The sequence below is a fragment of the Barbatula barbatula genome (genome assembly GCF_947034865.1).
Source record: "Barbatula barbatula genome assembly, chromosome: 20".
NCBI lineage: Eukaryota > Metazoa > Chordata > Actinopteri > Cypriniformes > Nemacheilidae > Barbatula > Barbatula barbatula.
Window position 1 is genome coordinate 15,036,398 of NC_136783.1, and position 12,133 is coordinate 15,048,530.

The window sequence follows — 12,133 nt, forward strand, 5'->3', positions numbered from 1 at the left end:
CCTAAAAATTACAAATGACATTGCTATTATGAAATAGGCTTACAAGAGCAGAGTTGATTTCATGTTTCAGTTGGTTTTGGTTTGACTTCAAATTATTTTTCTCCTTTTTATTTTAGACATAGATGAATGCAGCAGTGTAAGTGAGCCTTGTACTTCTGGCTTTAACTGCATAAACACAGTGGGCTCTTATACCTGTCAGCGCAAGATTATTGTATGCAGTCGGGGGTATCATTCCAGCCCCGATGGGGCACGTTGCGTTGGTGAGGATGCACTTACACACTGTGTGGCTACTACGCATTGTGGGGACTTTCCATAGATATAATAGCTTGAATTATCCTGGCCATTCCTCACAATGTAGGTGGATCAGACTTTTACCATTATAGTTTTAATATCCTTGTGAGGACATTCATCACTAGATTGACAAATGAACAAAAACACAACACACACATGTTGGGTTTTATGGGGACTTTCCATAGACATCCGTTGATGATTGTATATATCTCCTAAGCCTCGCCATAACCCTCATACAAACCATGTTGCTTTTTACATTTTCAAATAAACATTCTTTAGTTTTCCTCGTGGCGTCCAAAATATGTCACCACAAGGTTCAAAATTACTGCTTTTACTATTTTTGTTTGGACACTTGGTCCCCACGATGTCGAGTTTACCAGCACCAAACTTACAATGACTTCCATACTGTACAAAATGTATATTTTGTCCCCTGACCCTAATCCAGTTTTAAATGTTTACATTAAAAAACTAATGGTGGTTTAATATTGTTGTGTCGACATTTGGTTGTTTTCTGTACCAAACCCTTAGGGAAATCGTTTAGATTTTAATGAAAACATTATTATATACAGTATGTGGATAGTTGACAAATAAACCGCACGTGTCCTATGGGGTAACATAGCAAAATATTATAAAAGAAAGAACAATGAATATACAGTAAACCTCTCTTATACTATTTGGTATTATAAATATAAAGGCAAATAATATAAAACATTTATATTATTAACAGTTTGTTTACTAAATGTTGCTGTTACACCATACAGGTAGGACACATGGAAGTCCTCATAAATAACAAACCTTACAGTTCTTTTATTTAACCAATTTCTTCATGCGTCTCTATGATATGTGTCTTCACACACACCACACAATTTCACTGGCTTAAAACAACACGCCTAAAACATGGTATTATCATGATAGCATCATGGTAGTGGCATGGGTCCTTCTTTTTGTTAGTATGCATAGGCAATTTATGCTTGCTTGTAAAAGCTGAAGGAATGTTGGGATGTGTATCTGCAGATGTGGATGAGTGTCAGACTAGCACCCACCGCTGTGGACAGGGCCAAATCTGTCACAACCTGCCCGGCAGCTTCCGCTGTGACTGCCAAACCGGCTACCAGTATGACTCCATTCGCCAGCTCTGTGTGGGTGCGTATTGACACACATACTGAAACACACACGAAATACAACGCAACGATGAAAACACATCCTTTGCCAGATTAGCATGTGCTTAAAATAGTCTTTTAAGATAGCAAGTTTAGATCTATTGTAAAATCTGGGGGCTTGAGTTGATCCAAAACATACAAATTATGTCCTCATTTATTCACCCTCATGCCATTTAAAACCTGTATATGACTCTTCTTTGGAAAACAAACAAAGATGCTGTGAGAAATCTCAGTGTTTTTTTGTCCAGTGGAAGTCAATAGGGTCCCACATAGTTTCTGCAAAATATCTTTTTCAGAAAGTCATACAGGTTTACAGAACATTTTTATATTGATGTGTGACTCAATTTCCCAAAGGACGCTGCCATCTCTTTGGTTACCCGGACTAGGAACATCAGACATGTTCACAAGTCTCGGAGGTCCAAGTCAAGTCTCAAGTCTTTGAGGTTGAGTCTAAGTCAAGTCACATCTCAAGGCTCTGTTTTATTTTTTAGCAATAGTTCTCTCAGATAGTTATTGTAATTCACAGTGTATAAAGCTAAATCAGTTTTGAAATATTACAACTAATAAAGTCTACAGAATGTCTTGGGTATTTTATACAGTTTTGAACCAGTGCTGATGCTGGTGTGATAGCCTGTGTTTTCTTCTTATTACTAGGTCTCTGCCACTCATGTACCGGTGCAAAATAAAAACGAATTTTATGCGCAATAATGATGTACTAATATAAACCATTTTGCTGTAATCTAGGCCAAATTAAGTAAAGTAATGAATTGCATGACATGCCCCTCGGTGCCGAGGGATCCAACCTGAAATTTCTTTGGCGCCAGAGCTGCAACAAAGCTTAATGAATTCCGTGATGTAAATGTTAATTTTGACGGCCAATTTTTATTTAATTTTAGTCATAGTCTTTTGACGAAAATGCAATTTAGTTCTAGTCATATTTTAAGTCATACCCATGATTTTAGTTTTAATGTCTAGTTTAAGTCGACAAAATATGAAAAACTATTTAGTCGACTAAATCTACATTGCATTTAGTCTACTAAAATCGAAATGGTTTAAATAATTTACTTGCTGTCATTAAACATTTTGACATAATTTACTTTACCTTAGAATAAAAATTAAACCAGGTTATTACCATTATTTATCAGAAAAGTTCAGTAACTACTAGATATGCATTGTTGGAACACAGAGAATATTAGACCATGAACGCATGTCCCAGTTCATTCAATCTCATTTGACTTAAATGATTTGTTCAACAAATGGGCGTGTTCATTAAGTACATTCAACCAATGAAACACTCTGACAGGCCTCACACTCAAGCGTTATTGGTTCATGGCATTTCTCTTTGTATAGCTTTCAAAAAGACACAAGTCGCAAGTCTCTGTTTTTGCGACTTAAGTGCGATCCGAGTTTCCATCTCTGAGGAACATGTATATAGATTACGCTGACAGTAGCTCGTGCTCCAGAGAGCATGCTGATTATCCTATTCTCTTATCTCTCACAGTTTCGGTGGTGTAGCAGTAAGAGAGATGCTCCCAGACTCCAGTATGTACATACACTAATAGTTCTTTTCACTTCTGGCGGCAGATGTAAATGAATGCTGGAGGTACCCAGGCCGCTTGTGCAGCCAGACCTGCGAGAACACGCCGGGTTCCTATCAGTGCTCCTGTACTACCGGCTTCTCCCTGGCTTTCGACGGCAAGAACTGTGAAGGTACACCCATTTGCACTGGTGAATTGGATCAAGAAACAGCGTGCCTGAGAAGAACGCGGCCGTGCTTTTGAAACGACTGGGCTATACGTTTTATTCTTCCAAGCCTGGAAGAGAGACATTGAGAGTGAAAAGCAAAATAGAGTGAAAGAATGTAAGCTGTCAGCAAGAGTGACTGCTGCAGATGTTTTAAAAATGAACGAAGTGCACTTTTGTTGCGAGTTCCACTTTGAGAAACTTCATTCATTTAGTCAGCGTTTATTTCAAGGACTTGGCTCGTGAGATAGCCAGAGGAACTGTGCATGAGGTGACTTTTAGTCTGGTTTCAGAGGAATATAGGACCAAAATAAAAAAGCATAAATCCATGTGTCATCTGACAGATGAAAATAGTTCTTGTATGTTCTTACATAAGGGTAAGGACATAACAGAAGTGACCAAAAGTCAAATTTAGGGAAAAGATATGCATTTTTGAATAAAAACATTTCTGGAAAAATAAATAGTGTACAATTTTATGCTGTAAAACAGTGTATGCTGTAAAATTCAATGGACATTTTTACCGTTCTTTACCTTTAATATATATATAAATATACATATATATATATATATATTTGTTTTATTTAAAAAAAAATATATATTTCTTTAATTTACAAATCATGCTCGGACAACATGTTATATAATAATAATAATAATAAAACATATTTAAATATAAATATTTTACAAAAAGATAAAAAATATATGTAATATATTCACATAATATAAAATAATGTACACCCATTGTGGGTACCCATTGTAATGTCCTTCTGAAACCTCGTATCTCCATATTTTGTGATTTTTATTTTGTGCCATAAATCATTATTATTATTATTATTATTATACATATATAATATGAGTCACCCTTTATGTTTGTCACTGGGTTTAGCAAATATCTAAGTACTAGAAAGGGCTTGTCAACTTTGACAGCACAGTATTAAATCATTTGGAAAGTGCAATGTTTTTCCATTTCCTGTGCCCCGATAACTGCACACAAAACTTGTAAATTGTTTTTGTGTGCTCTCTCAGATCTAAATGAATGTGACAGCAATCCCTGCGGTCAGGAATGCGCAAACATCTATGGCTCGTACCAGTGTTACTGCCGAATGGGCTACTACCTGAAAGAGGACGGTCACACATGTGATGGTAAAGTCCTCTAATTTCTTCAAGAGAGGAAATTGATTTGTTTTTCATCCTTCCCATTGTAGCTTAAACACAAAGACGCTCATTATATGTTGATGTAACCTCTGTGGAGATCAGATACAGTTAGATCCTGTCTTAAACCTTAAGTCAATAAAATTGATTTTTTGGGGGGTCTTAATCAACACATACTGAGAACAGTGGAGCAATTAGTGTGTTTTCCTGAACTTCCTTTACTTTCATGTTTGTTCTTTACACTATAAATAACTTGTTTTCTCAGAAATAAAGAAGAATGCTTTTATTTGTTCTTTAGATATCGACGAATGCTCACAGAGCATTGGGAATCTCTGTGCGTTTCAGTGTGTGAATGTGCCGGGAAGCTACAAATGTGCCTGTCCGCCGCACGGTTACACCATGTCACCTAATGGACACACCTGTGAAGGTAAATCTGATGTAATACTGTATCATATCGTTTTTATATGATGATAAAAACACTCTCTTCTGTGTAGCTGTCGTTTGGACACTATTCTCTAACATTTTCTGCGATTGTTTAAACTTTTTAGTTAAAGTTATCGCCCTCGGTGAGGACGAGCCCTCGAGGTTCATATTCTAACCAACACCTTTGTAAAGGCTAAATGACACAAACTTGTTTCTGAGCTTTAATTTCTATAATTGGCACATTGAGCTGCGAGAGGCTATCCACGGGTTCAACACAACGCTCCTCGCAGTCCACCGTCTCTCTCCGAAAGATCACAAAATTGACAAAACTCCCTCAGGCTCTCGAGATAGGAAAGTCAATGAGAGGTGAAGAAGAGAGGTTAGCGCAACCCCGCGCCAAATGAATTAGTGTGCGGATTGGAGCCGGCGAGCTGTAACGAGGACTTTGCTTTTGTAAAATGAGATGCATAATTAATTACTTCTGGAGGGGCCAAAATTGACTCCTTACAAAATGAAGCTTGGCGGTTAGTCACCGCAGACATCAGTCGCCCTGACAACCCCATCCTGCATGCATTGATTGTGACTGGTCAAATCCAACGTGCGATGTGTTTATTTATTTATTTATTATTTAGTTACCTTTTGCAAGTTTATATGTGTTTACTGAGAATGAAACAGAATGGAATCCGTTTTAAAGTGAATTGTTGTGTATAAAATAGGTATTAATATCTCAGGGATCACACGCACTGTACTACTAAGAATCTATACCTTAAATGCACTAGATAAAACCATCTGCCAAATGTCTAAATGTTAACACATCTGTTTAACTCAGATATTGATGAATGTGCCATTGGATCACACAACTGCTCCGCCTCTCAGACCTGTTTCAACATCCAGGGCGGGTTCCGCTGCCTGTCTTTTACATGTCCAGAGAACTACAAGAAAGTGTCAGACACGTGAGTATGCATTACTGCCATAGAGCGTTAAGCAATGATGGAAATGCATCCGATACGTTAAGTGTGTTTGCAAAACTTGCTTGAACTATGAGTATGTTAAATAGGGGCCTTTACTGCATATGTTGTTATCTTGCTAAATGTTCATCATTTTCTGAGATGATATGGAGGTTGAGACTGTGATAACCCCCGATTACATCCACATTTATCATGCAGAACATACACTGTATGGACAAAAGTAGTGGGCTTCTTTTCTATTCCAACATAATAAATCCACCATGCACGAAGCAAGATTTTAAAATAAAAGATTGATTCAGTCTAGTGTGGAAGAACTTGACTGGTCTGCATGAACCCCTGACCTAAACCAAGCTGAACACCTCGGAACCAAACACTCATCACCTAACCCCATCAATGACTTGTACACAGGGTTGTTTCAGGATTAAATTTCCTTACACGAATGTTGGAAACAAATTATGAAACTAAATTCTTTAATATGGTATTGTATGGTTTTGATTGATTTACTAAAATAGCTAAACATGCTTATTAGAAAGGTGCATCCCAATGCTTTTGTCCGGACCTGCTATTGGTCCTTGACCTTTATCTTACAAAGATTTCACACCCCTCTGTGTCGATATCCTGATGATGAAACTGTAAGTCGTATGTTAAGAAGTAATCGTACATCTGTTCTGTCTCAAGAACATACATTGTAGCAGCATCATGCCATCTTTATTAGGCCCGGCTTGTAGCAGAGCATGATTCCTTCTAGGCAGGGGAATTGCTTTGATAAGGCAGTAGTTCAAACACACACGTCTGGGCAGTGTCAGCAAGGTCTCTGATTGGTGGAAACTCCCAATGCTCGCCATCGGGCCTCCTGAGATTCACAGCTTAATCAGAAATGTAACATTTCAGATAGACGGTCAGCAGGGGGAAAACACCTACTGTGGAACGGTTGTTATGGGCCGTGGTCATTTTAGAAGGGACTGTCGTCTCACTCATACAGTATGGCGTGTATAATGTAATATTGTGTTGTACAAAATATTTGGTTCATCTATGGAAAAAAGATTCAGATCTGGTTGTTAGGGTGGTTTGAATGGTTGCTAGGTGGTCTCTGTGACATTAATGTCTATAGATTTGGCTCAGGTTCCTTCACCCAAAAATGTAAGTTTTTAGTTCACTGGCCAAACCTGTATGGGTTTCTTTCTTCTGCAGACACATGAAGAACGTTGGTAGCCAAACAACATTGACCCCTATTAACTTCCATTGGATAGACACAAAACCCACAAAATATTTTCTCAAAAATATCTTCTTTTTTCATACCATTTATTCCTTTAAATTGACCAAACCTCTGCCATCTTTTATTCAGACGCTGTGAGCGATTAAATTGCCCCAAGTTCCAGCAATGCCAGACCATGCCATTACGCATCACATACTACCAACTGAGCTTCCAGACCAACATCGTCATCCCCGCTCAGATCTTCCGTATCGGACCCTCGCCCGCCTACTCGGGCGACAACATCATCATCAACATCCCCCAAGGTAACGAAGAAGGCTACTTCAGCACACGGAAGCTCAACAGCTTCACGGGCGCCGTCTACCTGCACCGCCAGGTGCACGAGCCACGGGACTTCCTCATCGACGTGGAGATGAAGCTACTGCGTCAAGGAACTTTCACAACTTTCCTGGCTCGAATCTACGTCTTCATCACGGCAAACTCCATGTGATACTTCACAACACTTTTGATTTCATGTGGTGCTAAACTCTTCAAGCTTCGGCCTTGAAGTTGTTTGTCATCTGGCAGTTCTTTCGACTTCTGTTTGCCTAATGGATTTTGCTGAGCAAACTTAGATGGGACTCTCCCGCTTGTTTTGAGCAGAGCAAGAACAAACAGAACGGAGTGAAGAGACTGACAGAAACATTTGGTCTTGCTTTTTCCTCTTTAAAGTGTTGAAAGTGCTCTACTCCAGATGCTGTTTATGCAGTACCAATGTATCTTGATTGCCTGAAACTGCTTTTTATAGCACTTTGTTTCTTTTCTAACCACACAATGTTTCTCTGTGGGGGGTGGCGAGGTTGAGCTGAGGTAGCGGTAGACATTTAGACACAAATTTGTCACGATTCTCCCGCGGGCCCGTCAAGCATTGTCACCTCATTTAGACGTCTACAGATTTTACAGCTCTTTTAAAAATGGCTAATAATTGTGTATTAAAACCTATCTTTGATAACTCAAATAAACGCCTCGGTGCACACCATACTCCACCTGCACATGAGAACTGTGGGTGACTGTGTCTGTAATCACTTGCAATTAAAATAATGTATAATTTTTTCTAATATTTGTTTCAAAACGTATCTCTTCATAGTTTGTGGTGCAAGTATACCGTTTTGCAAACATTTGACATGCATACATGAAGAATGTGTGAGCACTGAAAATATTTCTCCATTTCGTTGTATGTTATTCTGTACGTCTTTATTTGTAATACTGGGCCTATTTTATGCATTACTGTCTTTAAAATTAATCTCAGGGTCACAAAAAAGCATCTCACTATAATCTCATGCACAGCATAACTGAAATTACAGAATTTGTATCATTACTGGTTAACGTATTAGGTATGTTTCTGTCATATCTGAGGATGTTGATCACGACAGCATTTCTTACTCCTTCCATCCATGAAACACCAAAATACATCAGTATATTAACAGAGCAATTCTTAGTTGTGAATCACTTCTATTGGTCTGTACAACTGAATCTCTGGTTCAATAAAACCACCAATTATTTTGGGTTTTCTTGTGGATTATTTCATTAAAGATAAAGATCGCCTCCTAGTGGAGAAAACAGGAAAGTATCAATTGTAGCCTAAGGCTTGCTTTGTTTACACAATTGTTCAGCTACTTTATTAAGTATCAAAATTCATAAAATTCTCAAATGCGCTTATATCCTATAGTAAATCCACTCCTTTTATGTGTTTCCATTTTATTGAGAGGGTAAAGTGTTTCAGCATTTGGTACAGTCTGGAGAAATGAGCTGCTTTCCATCGCAAACCTCATCAGACCTCCACGGTATCATTTGCTGTCGCACCCTGGAGGCCGCTCAACCCTGCCTCTCATTGTGTAGCTATCAGGAAAGGGCGTGCATTGCTCCAAGCCAGCAGCTCGGTGCTGTGTGTAGTACATCCCAACAGATAACCCCTGACTGCTATCAGCTAAGTGGGATGAATGATACGTCAGCTCAACAAGACGGCATAACTCACAGTTATATTAGCCAGTACTGGAGACTTCTATGACTGTAGAAGTCAGTCTGGGAACATACATATTAAATAATCCAGTCTGGGAGACCAAAAGTCACATGCTTAAATACTTAAAGTGGCCATAACTCAGACAGTTTGCTGCATATCTCATGTTAATCTCGAGTCCTTACAGAATAGTATCGCAACCTTTTAATATCCGTAGAGTCTTTAGTTTGATCGCATTAATAAAAAAACAGATACAGCTGAACGATTATTTCCGAAAACATACGACGCATGTGGGGAGGATGGAACTAAAGCAATCCCACAAAAGAAAAGTTGTTACGAAACGGATTTTCATGTCATAAAAATAAATTCTGAGACCTCTACATTTGACATTTATGCATTGGCAGAAGCCCTTTATCTAAAGCGACTTAGATTGCATTATAGTATTGATTTTTTAAGTATGTGCCATTGCTGGGGGAGTGTGTCGCGCACAGAAATACTACGTCATACGTCCAACTTTTTTGACAAGTTGACCCTGTCAAGCATGAGAAGTCAACCCGTTTAACATTGGAAATAAGTCAGAACGCATGAAACCCCGTTGCATGCCCCCTTTAAAAAGCCACATTGTTTAAATTCACAATAACTTTAAGACTGAACTCTACTGTAATGCTTTATTTAATTAAGAAAAATTCACTATAGATCATTTTGATATATGGCCTGGCTATATTAGCCAGAAGCAACAAGTCTGATAGTAACGCACGGGTGGCCTCTGTTCTCGCTGTCGACAGCTAGGCCCAAACACTTCCGCCCATTGAGACTGCATCCTACACACACTTGTAGGAGTGTGCTGCTTTTTACAGTTTATCGTCTTCCCTCTTCACGCTTATCTGTGTTGCTAAATATACATTATTGTGTTTTTGGAAAGCAAGTGTTCAACCCATGGAGGGGAAGACATGCGCGCAGAGATACATTGGTGATGTGATAAAGACGCTCAGGGGAAGTTAGGAACTTTGTGATAATATTCACAGGAAGTCTTTGGGATTCACGAAGGGTGTCTGTGATTTCATTTTGGTCTCTGTGTCTATAATCACAAAACTTTCACAGTTTCATTTGAGCTTTCTTTACAGTACAATCGGTCCCAGAATGTACTTTATTAACTTAAAATTGTAAGAATGTCTTTGCATCAGGTAACAAAATTTCGAAGTGGAGACAATGCCAGACCTTTTATTATAACTTCACTCTGTTGTCCCAGGGTCTTGTGACATGAGAGGGGCTAATAAATGTGTCTTTACGTTGCTGAGTGTATGGAGGCAGGGGTCTACCCTTAGAATTTTGTCCCAGACCCCATAAATTCCAGCAGCAGACTTGGGTGATGTAATCTCGGATGTAATCTTTACATTAACTGTGGACACGCTTCACAAGTTTGACAACCAGAAAGTTATCTAAGCATTTAAACATTCTTCTTATTTAAAATCTCTTCGTGAAATGCTTTGCTTAAAAGTGCTTTTGCAATTGTTGTTGACACGAATACAGATTTGTTTGAATACTTTCATAAGATCTAATAGTATGGTACATTGATTCACCTCTCCTAACTGGTTTAACTTTAATGTTTTGCTGTTGTGAAGAACTGTCAGTCCCCAGATTTGGTATAATTGGTTTTCATAGCCATTAGAAACGAATGTCAACCCCTCAAACTAAAAAAGGAAAACTGTGTACAGAATGCACTGCCGGGATGTGCCATATGCAAGCGCTGTCATGCTTATGACAAAATGCAAACTAATTACTGAAGAGGATCATTTGTGGCGCTATTCAAATGTCCTTCAGCAACATCTGTTTTCATTCTTTGATGCCAGTCATTGGATATTCACATCTTTAATCTGCATGCTTTCAGCTTCACAATTTTGTCTTTCACCCTTGAAGTTCTACTTTTTTCTCATCCTTTCCTTCGATCAATGGAACTAAGTCATCTGAGTTCAGTCAATAAGAGGTGGTAATTAAATGAAATTGTATTGCGCTTGCACAGACACATGGTGTCTGTGTGTGAGAAGCTGGTATTTGTGCGCTATTCAACACATTGGGCCAACCTTTGATCCATGATGGGCATCTAAAGATAAAAGGCGGAATTATTACCTGTGTATGGTGAGCTGGGTCAAATCGAATGCTTTCATCAGTGGTCAGCCACTCCAGATTGATAGTAAGTGTTGAACTTCAAACGCCTTTAAGTTAGAGAGCGGCTCACCTGAGCTGACCTTCTTGCTGTCTTTAGGTTATCATTAAAGCATGATTCTTAATTGTTGGGAGGTTGACATTGACGGTCCGTCTCACGGATTAGCATCGCAACAAGGGTTATCTGTCCATGCCCATTCGCATCAGTCAATTAAAGATGGCAGGTATGTGAGATTAAATGGAGAGCGAATTAAAGTTTGCTTAAAGTTCCATTGTATGAAATGTACCGGCTCCTAGGTGTGAGGGTGCGAATTGCAACTACCGTCTCAATCCACCTCTCCCCCTCCCTTTCGAAGCACTATGGAGACTGACAAAGGAATAAGATGTCGTCATGTTTTCGCTTCTTTACGAAAAGTGCTCTGTTGGACAGTTTGTCCGTTTGGGGCTACTGTAGAGACAACATGGCGAATTCCATTTAAGGGTGTATGTTGATAGAAATACATTTACATTTACATTTAGTCATTTAGCAGATGCTTTTATCCAAAGCGACTTACAAAGAGTTCGGGGAGCAATAAGCGATATGTCATACAGAGAGCAATAGTACAATAGGTGCTAATACAAAGTTACTAGTTTCAACAAAAGCTAGACCACTACCGGTTGAGAGAAGAGGGTTAATGTACGTTTTTAATTATTTATATATTTTTAATTTGTCTGTCAAGTATAGTTCATTCTAAGGTAAGAAAAACACAACTCTTCCTTATGACAGGTCTATACAGTTTTATGTATATTATATTGCATCTTTGTCAATAGATCCTCCAAAAAAATCCTTGATCAAAATTGTTGTCATTGCTGCGATCTCCTGACATTAGGACGTGTTGTGAACGTGCGTTTGTTTGTGTGTTTGTGCATGCTTGAATGTGTGCAAGCGTGCGCTCAGTATGTCACAGCGTAGTGCAACATGCAGTCTAGATGGTTATCAGCAAGTGTCTTTGATAACTCAAGTGGTCAGCACCTGAGGGGTTCATGT

At 38.8% G+C, this 12,133-nt stretch overlaps 1 protein-coding gene across 2 annotated transcripts in view; it reads left to right on the plus strand.

Annotated features, from left to right (window-relative positions):
* fbln2 (fibulin 2) overlaps nucleotides 1-8,495 on the plus strand; it is a 39,784-nt gene extending 31,289 nt beyond the window's left edge. For both annotated transcript variants that reach the window (XM_079483908.1, XM_079483909.1), the window contains 7 exons: nucleotides 117-260; nucleotides 1,306-1,434; nucleotides 3,036-3,161; nucleotides 4,218-4,334; nucleotides 4,642-4,770; nucleotides 5,596-5,719; nucleotides 7,080-8,495. In XM_079483908.1, coding sequence (XP_079340034.1) covers nucleotides 117-260; nucleotides 1,306-1,434; nucleotides 3,036-3,161; nucleotides 4,218-4,334; nucleotides 4,642-4,770; nucleotides 5,596-5,719; nucleotides 7,080-7,437 — 1,127 coding nt within the window. In that variant the 3' untranslated portion in view covers nucleotides 7,438-8,495. The remainder of the gene's footprint in view (nucleotides 1-116; nucleotides 261-1,305; nucleotides 1,435-3,035; nucleotides 3,162-4,217; nucleotides 4,335-4,641; nucleotides 4,771-5,595; nucleotides 5,720-7,079) is intronic.
* The last annotated feature ends 3,638 nt before the right edge of the window (nucleotides 8,496-12,133 follow it).